Source organism: Orcinus orca, chromosome 5, assembly GCF_937001465.1.
Source record: "Orcinus orca chromosome 5, mOrcOrc1.1, whole genome shotgun sequence".
In the NCBI taxonomy this organism is placed as follows: Eukaryota; Metazoa; Chordata; class Mammalia; order Artiodactyla; family Delphinidae; genus Orcinus; species Orcinus orca.
The window spans coordinates 101,167,511-101,180,909 of record NC_064563.1 but is presented as its reverse complement, the minus strand read 5'-3'; the positions used below and the strand labels follow the sequence as shown (position 1 = coordinate 101,180,909).

The 13,399-nt window shown below is 37.6% G+C and overlaps 1 protein-coding gene across 1 annotated transcript in view; it reads left to right on the top strand.

Annotated features, from left to right (window-relative positions):
- Positions 1 to 13,399, top strand: part of ADGRG7 (adhesion G protein-coupled receptor G7) — a 65,442-nt gene that overhangs the window by 31,892 nt on the left and 20,151 nt on the right. The window contains 2 exon segments of the mRNA XM_033433306.2: positions 2,945 to 3,097; positions 5,138 to 5,297. Of these exon segments, the coding sequence (XP_033289197.1) occupies positions 2,945 to 3,097; positions 5,138 to 5,297 (313 nt within the window).

Here is a 13,399-nt window from a genome sequence, read left to right as displayed (position 1 = left end):
GTTGGTCATTTGGCATGAGGCGACCCAGCACTGGAGCCTACAGGCTCTTTGGTGGGGCTAATGGTGGACTTTGGGAGGGCTCACACCAAGGAGTACTTCCCAGAACTTCTACTGCCAGTGTCCTTATCCCCATGGGGAACCACAGCCACCCCCTCCCTGCCTTTGCAGGAGACCCTCCAACACTAGCAAGTAGGTTGGTTCAGTCTCCTATGGAGTCACTGCTCCTTCCCCCTGGGTCCTGGTGTGTACAAGGTTTTGTGTGTGCCCTCCAAGAGTGAAGTCTCTGTTTCCCCCAGTCCTGTTGAAGTCCTGCAGTCAAATCCTGCCTGACTTCAAAGTCCAATTCTCTGGGGATTCCTCCTCCCATTGCTGGACCCCCAGGTTGGGAAGCCTGATGTGGGGCTCAGAACCTTCACTCCAGTGGGTGGACTTCTGTGTTATAATTGTTCTCCAGTTTGTGAGTCACCCACGCAATGGTTATGGGATTTGATTTTATTGTGCTTGTGCCCCTCATATCATCTTATTGTGTCTTCTCCTTTGTCTTTGGTTGTGGGGTATCTTTTTTGGTGAGTTCCAGTGTTTTTCTGTAGATGATTGTTCAGCAGTTAGTTGTGATTCTGGTGCTCTCTCAAGAAGGAGTGACTGCACCTCCTTCTACTCCACCATCTTGAAACAATCTCCTCCTTTTCATTTTTAAAATTCATTACAGAGATCTGTAATCATTCCAATTTCCTTCTAGATCATTCAGATTAGAAATATGATTTCTAATAATTTAAATTGTAACAACATTCCAATGTAAAACAGCTTAGAAATCCTTTGGCATGTATAATAATGGTGTTTACCTACAAGGGAAAGAAAACAGACATTAATTGATTGCCAAATAATACCAGGGCTTCTCACATTATTTTGTTAATACCTACTGCCTACCTGACACCTTCACTTGGCTGGACAAGTGATGAGACATCTCCTGGTCTTCCCTCCCAAACCTGCTCTTCTCATCATCCTCGCCAACTCAGTTAACAGTAATTCCATCCTTCCAGGTACTCAAGCCAAAGATTTTGTATTCACTCTTAACTCTCCTATATCTCCCATCTAACCTATTAATAAATCCTTTTGCTTTACTTTTTAAAAATATATATATATATATTTATTTATTTGGCTGCGCTGGGTCTTAGTTGCAGCATGCAGGATCTTCATTGTGGCATGCGTGATCTTAGTTGAATCTTTGGTTGCCACATGCAGGCTTTTAGTCATGGCATGTGGGATCTAGTCTCCTGATGAGGGATCGAACCCATGCCCCCTACATTGGAAGCATGGAGTCTTAACCACTGGACCACCAGGGAAGTCCCCTTTTGTTTTACCTTTAAACATATCTGGAATCAGACTATTTCTCAACATCTCCTCTCCCTGGTTCCAAGCCACCTGATTATTGCAGTAGACTCCTAGCTGTTTTTCTCCTTTGGCATGTGCTCTTCTTTTATCCCTGCATCTAGCTAAAGTAATACTTTTAAAACTAAAGACCAAGCATGTCAAGTTTCTCCTTCTTGCCAAGAGTACATGCAGTCACCTATAAAGCCCTGACATAATTTGCATCCTTTTACTAATTCCATCTACTTCATACTCTGTTCTAGCCACACTGGCCTCTTTGCTTACGCTCTCAACTCAGAGCCTTTGCACTTGCTGTTCCCTCTGCCTAGAACACCCTTCCCCCTCATCTACTTCAGATCTTTACTCAAATATTTTTTTCCATAAGTGTTTTCCTGACCACTCTATTAAAATGAAACATTTCCTCCCCTGGTCCGCCAGGCACACACACAGACACACAGACACACGTATACATATACATAGTAATACCTACCCTCATTACCTACTTTATTTTTCTTCACAGCACTTGCTAACTTCTGTTATAGTATATATCTTATTAATTCATTAGTTTTATTTATTTTCTGCATTAGAATAAATTCACTAAAGAAAGGCAGTTTGTTTTTTCATTCACTGCTAATATCTTGTTATCTAGAACAATGTCTGGTACATAGCATGTACTCTGTAAATACTTATTAAATGAATGAATTTATTCTTACAACAATGCCAGGAGATGATTACTACACTTCACAGATGAGGAAAAGAATACCACCAAAACTACCACCAACAATAACAAAAAGACAAAAACAAAAACAGATGCAATGAGGTTAAAGAACTATTCAAATATTTTTTAAACATTAAACTTTAAAAAATGCTTATTAATAAGAGACAGTTTAAATAATTTATGGTATAATTAAATAATGGAATAATATGCAGCCATAAAAAATTATGAGGATAATCTTTATATTCTGATATGGAATGATCTCCAAGATGTGTTTTTAAGTAAGGTATAGAAGTATCATGTTATCCTTTGCTTCAAAATCAGGAAAAAATATACATTTGCTGGTGTATGCATAGTCTAAATCTGGAAGTATACACAAGAAACATTGAATACCGCCAGAGATAAAAGCTTGGTGACTAGGGATAGTTGTAGGAGGGGTCTTGTCTCTCTATGATGATTTGTACCTTTAAAATTTTGAGCCATCTGAGTGTGCTACATAGTCAAAAAGAAAATTAAACAGTAACTTAACTAAAGTCAGAAACCTAGTAAGTGACAGACAGTGACATTTATATTCAGGACTGCCTAACTCAAAAGCCCACTTTCTTTCCACTAGCCCATATTGTCTCACAGAGAAATTTGGCAGAATCAATGCATTTAATTTTTCTACTTGGTTGAATTCTTGAAAATCATCTCTAATATATAGAAGGCAAAGAGATATTGACTTTTAGCAGGTCTTTCAGTCGAGTGAATGTCAATGGTGTGAACAGCATAGAGAAGAGTTTGTATACCTTTCTTCCTGCTGAAATCATTTCTTTTCTCTGCTTTCTTAGTCTGCTGAAATCATTTCTTTTCTCTCCACAGCTGCTGGCTGGCAACTCAAGAAAGCAGTGGTTTGATAACAAGTCCATTGTTGTGGTCATTCATCATACCTGTGACCATTATCCTCATTAGCAATGTTGTTATATTTATTGTCATTGTAGTCAAAGTGCTGTGGAAGAATAATCAGAATCTGAAGAGCTAAGATTCCCAATGAATCAGAAGCTGGAAGGCATGGCTCATGTAGTACTAAATATAGCACAGGAATACATCCACAGCTCCTAGAAGAGTTTTCAGATTTGGGGGAAATGGCAAGGATATGTGGTTTGCAGGACAGATTTTCTCTTAAACTTTGTCTCAGAAGGTGGATCTTCTCATCTTCCAACATCAAGACTACAATGTGAGTCTATTGCATTACCTAAGATACTTTTGCACTGTATGAGCCTAACTAAAAACCCAACCCAAAGACTTCAAGAAAAAAAATGTATCCCCCAATCCCCAATATTCATGAAATCAGATTTGAATAATTAAAAATATGAGAGGGTTGTGAGGAGATGCTGGTCACTGTATTTTCATTTTAGAAACTAGTAACTGTAGGTTATATTTTACATGTGTTGCCTGAATCACATAACAGCTTTAAATTTTTAAAAATTTGTTGCAAACATATACAAATTGGAACATTGGGCAACATTGGGCCCACATTCCCTGCAGATGGGGCATGTGCTCTCTGGTCTATCAGTTCCCATGTGGACTGCTTCTTTCCTCTCTGTAACTTTTCTGACCCCAATAAGCATTTTCATTGTCATCACTAATATACAGAAAGAGCTTTCAGTTGGAGAGACAAATAACAGAAGCTATTAAACACATACACTCCCCTCACCTCCACATCCCACAGCATGAATTGGTTAGAACACAGTGCTAATGAGGCTGTGAATTCAGGCTTAATTCTACAAGACTCTTCTTAACCCAAGTAGACTTACTATAAGTACATCTGTGAACTTTGTTGGTCACCATATAGATCCATTTTGAATGAACAGATGGGTGAAAACAGCCATCATTAGTGGGAATGTAATCTTAAACATGTACTTTACCAATCAAGAGTACCATCTTTCCTATATGGATGATAACCCATATTGAGGGGAAAAATGTGGAGAAAAGCCTATCACTGATAATCATTCAAACCTATGTTTTCTTAACAATGCAGAAAAACCTTGGTGAAGTCTTGTTAGCCTAATTGTAAGTTAAGTTATATTTCTTTTATACAAAGCAATATCATTTTGGCCACAGACATCAAACAAATTTGTAATGTTTCAAAATTTTGACTGGCAACTCATGGTTCTTAAATTAGCTTAGTTACAGTGAAGAGCAGGTTACAATTTAATTGTTTAACAAATTATCTTCTATGTATCAGTTAGCTTTTGCTGTATAACAAATTACCCCCAAATTCAATGGCTTAGAATGATAAATATTTATTACTTGTCATAAGTTTGAGTGTCGATCATGTAGTTGTTTTGGTTTTGGCTGGCTTGAATGCTGGTAGATAACTTAGGATGAATCACTTTCATGTCTGATGGTTGTTGGTTGGTTGGTATTGAGTGGGAACTGCTCATTTGGGAAAGCTCGCCTCTGCTGCATGTGGTCTCTCTCTTAACATAGTACTCTCAGGATTCCAAAGAGCAATAAGAAAAAACACGCCCTGATGAGTGGAATGCTTTCAAGACTTTTTTTGTGGAACAAATGCTAATGTCCCTCTGGTCAAAGTGAGTCATATGGCCAAGCTTAGGTTCCAGGGATATAGACTTAGCATGACAGGGAAGAAGGTCACTTTGTGCTTTAATAAATTTTCATTCTGATATTAACTTATGACATGGGACGGTCCCAGATGCCCAAAATAGGAATTACTGATCCAGTAGTTATAATCGCTAACATCAAATTCAGTTCCAAAGAAAAAGTTAATTCTATGTGAAATTTGCCTGCAGTAGTATTTCAGGAACTGTTTATGCCTGAGCTTTTAAGCAGATATCACTGTCTTCCACCCTTCCCCCTTCCTTCCTTCCTCTCTTTCTCTCTTTCTCTCTTTTATTCAGAGTGACATAGGTTTTTCCACCTGAGGCATAATATTGTTTAATGAACAGTGTATATGTGGAGCTGAATACATATTTTCAGTAGGAGGGTAACAATGATATTAATAAGTAAAAACCTGAATGAACCATATTTCCTTTCTTGTTTTCTCTTACTTAGCACAAAGAAGTTTTCAATCCTAAAGAAGTTTCTTAGCACGTTATCTGTTGCAGTCGTTTTTAGAGTTACCTGGATTCTGGCATACTTAATGCTAATGGATGATGATGGCATCAGGGTCACCTTCAGCTACTTATTCTGCCTTTTCAACACTACTCAGGTATGGTGTGGATTAATCTGAAAGTAGTAGACTATGGAGTGGCGGAGATGATATCGCCTGGACCAAAGTTTTCTTATCTTAAAACTCCCTGAAGGTCATTACTTAGTTAATTTTGGGTGACTCTATTTTTAATACACTTTAAGGAAAGGGGAAGAAAAACTTTTTTATGACTTACCTACTATATCCTTTCCTGTACTGGAGTTCATGGAACATAATTGCAATGGAGTTGGCCAATGTTAGTCCCTCTTCTCTGAGCAGAAGAGATTTTGTTGAGCAGCTAGCTTGGGAGGCACCTCCTTTGCCTTTCTGCCATGCAGCAGGTTCACAGCACCTCACCGTGGTTATATGGTCAATGTTACAGTGATCCCTGGAGCTTGGACCTTGTGGGGTTGGCTTAATTTCTTCTTTCTCTCTTTTTTGAAATTTTATGATTATCTTATTTTTTTAAAAACTTTATTGAGGAATAATTGGGAATGATTGCCAACTATTACTGTATATTTTAAAATGTACAACTTGATGATTTGATACACATATACATATAGAATGATCAAAATAACACATCCATCACTTTACATAGTTAATTTTTTTTCTTTTTTTTTAATTAAAGTATAGTGGAAGTATAGTTGATTTACAATGCTGTGTTAGTTTCTGGTATACAGCAAAGTGATTCCGTTTTTTATATAAATAAATAAATAAATAAACACTTTTTCACATGCTTTTCGATTACAGGTTATTACAAGATATTGAGCATAGTTCCCTGTGCTATACAGTAGGTCCTTGCTGGTTACCTTTTTTTTTTTTGGCTGCATTGCGTCTTTGTTGCTGCATGTGGGCTTCCTCTAGTTGTGGAGAGCAGGGGCTATTCTTCGTTGCGGTGCATGGGCTTCTCATTGTGGTGGCTTCTCTTGTTGCAGAGCATGGGCTCTAGGCACACGGGCTTCAGTAGTTGTGGCTCCTGGGCTTAGTTGCTCCATGGCATGTGTGGTCTTCCTGGACCAGGGATTGAACCCGTGTCCCCTGCATTGGCAGGAGGATTCTTAACCACTGCACCACCAGGGAAGTCCCTGGTTACCTATTTTTTATATGGTAGTGTGTACATGTTAATCCCAAACAATTAATTTATCTCCCCCCATCCTGTTATCCCCTTTGGTAACTATAGGTTTGTTTTCTATGTCTGTGGGTCTATTTATGTGTTGTAAATAAGTTCATTTGTATTATTTTTAAAGACATCGTTAAATATTTTGTGTGTGTATGGTGAAAATGCTTAACTACTCAGCAACTTTTAAGTACATGATACCATATTATCAACTATAGTCACCATGTTGTACATTGGGTTCTTATTCTTCTTATAGTTTAAAACTTTGTACTCTTTGACCTATACTACCCCATTTACTTCTCCCCCCAGCCCCTGGCAACCACCATTCTATTTTCTGTTTCTATGAAATTTGCTTTAAAAAAATTCCACATGTAACTGATACCACATGTGTTTGTCATTCTTGTCTGGCTTATAGCAATTAGCGTAATGCCCTCCAGGCTCATCTATGTTGTCACAAATGGCAGGATTTCCTTCTTTTTTATGGCTGAATAATATTCCATTGCATGTATCTACCATGAATTTTCTTTACACATTCATTCATCAAAGGACATTTAGGTTATTTCCATATCTTAGCTATTGTGAATAATGCTGCAGTGAACATGGGTGTGCAGTTTTCCCTTCAAGATAATGATTTCAATATTTAGGATAGTTTTTTCAAATTTTAGGATAGATGTTTCTGTGAAAAATACCATTGGAATTTTGGTAGGATTGCATTGACTCTTTAGATTACTTTGGGTAGTATGGAAATTTTCACAGTATTAATTTTTCCAGTCCAAGAACACAGATACCTTTCCATTGATTTATGTCTTCTTCAGGCTTTTTCATCAGTGTCATAGCTTACAGTGTATAGATTTTTCCTTGGTTAAACTTATTTCTAAGTATTACATTGTTTTTTATACTATTGTAAGTGGGATTGATTTATTAATTTCTTTTTCAGGTAGTTTGTTGTTAGTGTATAGAAATGCAAATGATTTCTTTTTCTTTTTTTTAAAATCTTGGTTGGAGTATAATTGCTCTACAATGGTGTGTTAGTTTCTGCTTTAAAACAAAGTGCATCAGCCATACATATATATTCATATATTCCCATATCTCCTCCCTCTCACGGCTCCCTCCCACCCTCCCTATCCCACCCCTCTAGGTGGTCACAAAGTACCGAGCTGATCTCCCTGTGCTATGTAAAATGTATCTATTTTAAATTTGGTAGTGTAAATATGTCCATGCCACTCTCTCACTTTGTCCCAGCTTACCCTTCCCCCTCCTCATGTCCTCAAGTCTATTCTCTACATCTGCATCTTTATTCCTGTCCTGCCACTAGATTCTTCAGAAGCTTTTTTTTTTTTTGAGATTCCATAGATATGTGTTAGCACATGGTATTTGTTTTTCTCTTTCTGACTTACTTCACTCTGTATGACAGACTCTAGGTCCATCCACCTCACTACAAATAATTTGATTTCATTTCTTTTTATGGCTGAGTAATATTCCATTGTATATATATGCCACATCTTCTTTATCCATTCATCTGTTGATGGACACTTAGGTTGCTTCCATGTCCTGGCTATTGTAAATAGAGCTGCAATGAACATTGAGGTAGATGACTCATTTTGAATTATGGTTTTCTCAGGGTATATGCCCAGTAGTGAGATTGCTAGGTCGTATGGTAGTCTATTTTTAGTTTTTTCAGGAACCTCCACACTGTTCTCCATAGTGGCTGTATCAATTTACATCCCCATCAACAGTGCAAGAGGGTTCCCTTTTCTCCACACCCTCTCCAGCATTTATTGTTTGTAGATATTTTTATGATGGCCATTCTGACTGGTGTGAGGTGATACCTCATTGTAGTTTTGATTTGCATTTATCTAATGAGTAGTGATGTTGAGCATCCTTTCATGGTTTGTTGGAAATCTGTATATCTTCTTTGGAGAAATGTCTACTTAGGTCTTCGGCCCATTTGTGGATTGAGTTGTTTGTTTTTTTGATATTAAGCTACGTGAACTGCTTGTAAATTTTGGAGATTAATCCTTTGTCAGTTGCTTCATTTGCAAATATTTTCTCCCATTCTGAGGGTTGTCTTTTGGTCTTGTTTATGGTTTCCTTTGCTGTGCAGAAGCTTTTAAGTTTCATTAGGTACCATTTATTTATTTTTGTTATTATTTCAAACTCTCTAGGAGGTGGGTCAAAAAGAATCTTGCTGTGATTTATGTCATAGAGTGTTCTGCCTATGTTTTCCTCTAGAGTTTGATAGTGTCTGGCCTTACATTTAGGTCTTTAATCCATTTTGAATTTATTTTTCTGTATGGTGTTAGGGAGTGTTCTAATTTCATTCTTTTGCATGTAGCTGTCCAGTTTTCCCTGCACCATTTATTGAAGAGTCTGTCTTTTCTCCACTGTATATTCTTGCCTCCTTATTCTAAAATAAGGTGACCATATGTGCATGGGTTTATCTCTGGGCTTTCTATCCTGTTCCATTGATCTATATTTCTGTTTTTGTGCCAGTACCATACTGTCTTCATTACTGTAGCTTAGTCTGAAGTCTGGGAGCTGGATTCCTCCAGCTCCATTTTTCTTTCTCATGATTGCTTTGGCTATTCGGGGTCTCTTTTGTTTCCATACAAATTGTGAAATTTTTTGTTCTAATTCTGTGAAAAATGCCATTGGTCATTTGATAGGAATTGCATTGAATCTGTAGATTGCTTTGGGTAGTATAGTCATTTTCACAGTGTTGATTCTTTCAATGCAAGAATCTGGTATGTCTCTCCATCCGTTCATAGCATCTTTAATTTCTTTCATCAGTGTCTTACAGTTTTCTGCATTCGGGTCTTTTGTCTCTTTAGGTAGGTTTATTCCTATGTATTCTATTCTTTTTTTCCAATGGTAAATGAGAGTGGTTCCTTAATTTCTCTTTCAGATTTTTCATCATTAGTGTATAGGGATGCAAGAGATTTCTGTGCATTAATTTTGTATCCTGCTACTTTACCAAATTCATTGATCAGCTCTAGTAGTTTTCTGGTAGCATCCTTAGGATTCTCTATGTATAGTATCATGTCATCTGCAAACAGCGACAGCTTTACTTCTTCTTTTCCAATTTGGATTCCTTTTTTTTTTTGTGATACACGGGCCTCTCACTGTTGTGGTCTCTCCCATTGCGGAGCACAGGCTCCAGACGCGCAGACTCAGCGGCCATGGCTCACGGGCCTAGCCGCTCCGCGGCATGTGGGATCTTCCCGGACCGGGGCACGAACCCGTGTCCTCTGCATCGGCAGGCGGACTCCCAACCACTGTGCCAACAGGGAAGCCTTTGGATTCCTTTTATTTCTTTTTCTTCTCTGATTGCTGTGGCTAAAACTTCCAAAATTATGTTGAATTATAGTGGTGAGAGTGGACAACCTTGTGTTGTTCCTGATCTTAGATGAAATGGTTTCAGTTTTTCACCATTGAGAACGGTGTTGGCTGTGGGTTTGTCATATATGGCCTTTATTATGTTGAGGTAGGTTCCCTCTATGCCCACTTTCTGGAGAGTTTTTATCATAAATTGGTGTTGAATTTCCTCAAAAGCTTTTTCTGCATCTATTGAGGTGATCATAAGGTTTTCCTTCTTCAATTTGTTAATATGGTGTATCACATTGATTGATTTGCATATATTGAAGAACCCTTGCCTCCCTGGGATAAACCCCACTTGATCATGGTGTATGATCCTTTTAGTGTGCTGTTGGATTCTGTTTGCTAGTGTTTGGTTGTGGATTTTTGCACCCATGTTCATCAGTGATAATGGCCGGTAGTTTTCTACTTTTGTGGTATCTCTGTCTAGTTTTGGTATCAGGGTGATGGAGGCCTCATGGAAAGAGTTTGGGGGTGTTCCTACCTCTGCTATATTTTGATATTGTTTGAGAAGTATAGGTGTTAGCTCTTCTCTAAATGTTTATAGAATTCGCCTGTGAAGCCATCTGGTCCTGGACTTTTGTTTGTTGGAAGATTTTTAATCACAGTCTCAATTTCAGTGCTTGTGATTGGTCTGTTTATATTTTCTATTTCTTCCTGGTTCAGTCTTGGAAGGTTTTGCTTTTCTAAGAATTTGTCTATTTTTCCAGGTTGTCCATTTTATTGGCATAGAGTTGCTTGTAGTAATCTCTCATGATCTTTTGTATTTCTGCAGTGTCAGTTTGTACTTCTCCTTTTTCATTTCTAATTCTGTTGATTTGAGTCTTCTCCCTTTTTTTCTTGATGAGTCTGGCTAATGGTTTATCAATTCTGTTTATCTTCTCAAAGAACCAGCTTTTAGTTTTATTGATCTTTGCTATTGTTTCCTTCATTTCTTTTTCATTTATTTCTGATCTGATCTTTGATTTCTTTCCTTCTGCTAACTAAGGGTTTTTTTGTTCTTCTTTCTCTGTTTGCTTTTGGTGTAAGGTTAGGTTTTTTATTTGAGATGTTTCTTGTCTCTTGAGATAGCATGGTAGTGCTATAAACTTGCCTCTGAGAACTGCTTTTGCTGCATCCCATAGGCTTTGGGTCATCGTGTTTTCATTGTCATTTTTTTCTAGGTATTTTTTGATTTCCTCTTTGTTTTCTTCAGTGATCTCTTGGTTATTTAGTAGTGTATTGTTTAGCCTCCATGTGTTTGTAGTTTTTACAGATTTTTTACTGTAATTGATATCTAGTTTCATAGCGTTATGGTTGGAAACGATACTTGGTACAATTTCAGTTTTCTTTAATTTACCTAGGCTTGATTTATGACCCAAGATATGATTTATCCTGGAGAATGTTCCATGAGCACTTGAGAAGGAATTGTATTCTGTTGTTTTTGGATGGAATGTCCTATAATTATCAATTCAGTCCATATTGTTTAATGTATCATTTAAAGCTTGTGTTTCCTTATTTATTTTCATTTTGGATGATCTGTCCATTGGTGAAAGTGGACAGATTAGAGTCCCCTACTATGTTAACGTCCCCTACTATGATTGTATTACTGTCGATTTCCCCTTTTATGGCTGTTAGCATTTGCCTTATGTATTGAGGTGCTCCTGTGTTGGGTGCATAAATATTTACAAGTGTTATATTTTCTTCTTGGATTCATACCTTGATCCTTATGTAGTGTCCTTCTTTGTCTCTTGTAATAGTCTTTATTTTAAAGTCTATTTTTTCTGATATGAGAATTGCTACTCCAGCTTTCTTTTGATTTCCATTTGCATGGAATACTTTCTACCGTCCCCTCACTTTCAGTTTGTATGTGTCCCTTGGTCTGAAGTGTGTCTCTTGTAGACAGCATATATATCAGTCTTCTGTTTGTATCCATTTAGCCAGTCTTTTTCTTTTGGTTGGAGCATTTAATCCATTTACATTTAAGGTAGTTATCGATATGTATGTTCCTCTTACCATTTTCTTAATTGTTTTGGGCTTTTTATTGTAGGGCTTTTCCTTCTCTTGTGTTTCCTACCTAGAGAAGTTCCTTTTAGCATTCGTTGTAAAGCTGGCTTGGTGATGCTGAATTCTCTTAGCTTTTGCTCATCTGTAAAGGTTTTAATTTCTCCATCTCATCTGAATGAGATCCTTGCTGGGTAGAGTAATCTTGATTGTAGGTTTTTCCCTTTCATCACTTTAAATATGTCCTGCCACTCCCTTCTAGCTTGCAGAGTTTCTGCTGAAAGATAAGCTGTTAACCTTATGGGGATTCCCTTATATGTTATTTGTTGTTTTCCCCTTGCTGCCTTTAACATTTTACTTTGTCTTTAATGTTTGATAGTTTGATTAATATGTGTCTTGACGTGTTTCTCCTTGGATTTATCCTGTATGGGACCCTCTGTTCTTCCTGGACTTGATTGACTATTTCCTTTCCCATATTAGGGAATTTTTCAACTATAATCTCTTCAAATATTTTATCAGTCCCTCTCTTTTTCTCTTCTTCTTCTAGGACCCCTGTAATTCGAATGTTGGTGCATTTAATATTGTCCCAGATGTCTCTGAGACTGTCCTCTATTCTTTTCATTCTTTTGTCTTTATTCTACTGTGCAGTAGTTATTTCCACTGTTTTATCTTCCAGGTCACTTATCCGTTCTTCTGCCTCAGTTAATCTGCTATTGATTCCTTCTAGAGAATTTTTAATTTCATTTATTGTGTTGTTCAGCATTGTTTGTTTGCTCTTTAGGTCTTCTAGGTCCTTGTTAAATGTTTCTTGTATTTTTTCCATTCTATTTCCAAGATTTTGGATCATCTTTACTATCATTACTCTGATACTTTTTCAGGTAGACTGCCTATTTCCTCTTCATTTCTTTGGTCTGGTGGATTTTTACCTTGCTCCTTTATTTGCTGGGTGTTTCTCTGTCTTCTCATTTTGCTTAACTTACTATGAGGTCTCCTTTTTGCAGGCTGCACGTTCATAGTTCCCGTTGTTTTTGGTGTCTGCCCCCAGTGGCGAAGTTTGGTTCAGTCGGTTGTGTAGGCTTCCTGGTCGAGGTGACTGGTGCCTGTGTTCTGGTGTATGAGGCTGGATCTTGTCTTTCTGGTGGGCAGGACCATGTCCAGTGTTGTGTTTTGGGGTGTCTGTGACCTTATTATGATTTTAGGCAGCTTCTCTGTTAATGGGTGGGGTTGTGTTTGTGTCCTGCTATTTGTTTGTCATAGGGTTTCCAGCCCTGTATCCTGCTGGTCATTGAGTGGAGCTGAGTCTTAACGTTGAGATGGAGATGTCTGGGAGAGCTTTCACCATTTGATATTACCTGGAGCCGGGAGGTCTCTTATAGACCAATGTTCTGAACTTGGCTTTCCCACCTCAGAGGTACAGGCCTGACACCTGGCTAGAGCACCCAGACTCTACCAGTCACATGGCTCAGAAGAAAAGGGAGAAAAGAAGGAAAGAAATGAAAAATAAATATAATAAAAGTTTTTAAAATAAAAAATTATTAAAAATAAATCAAAAAGTAATAAAAAAAGAAAGAAAGAAGAGAGCAACCAAACCATAAAACTGATCCACCAATGATAACAAGCACTAAAAACTATACTAAAAACAAAGAAA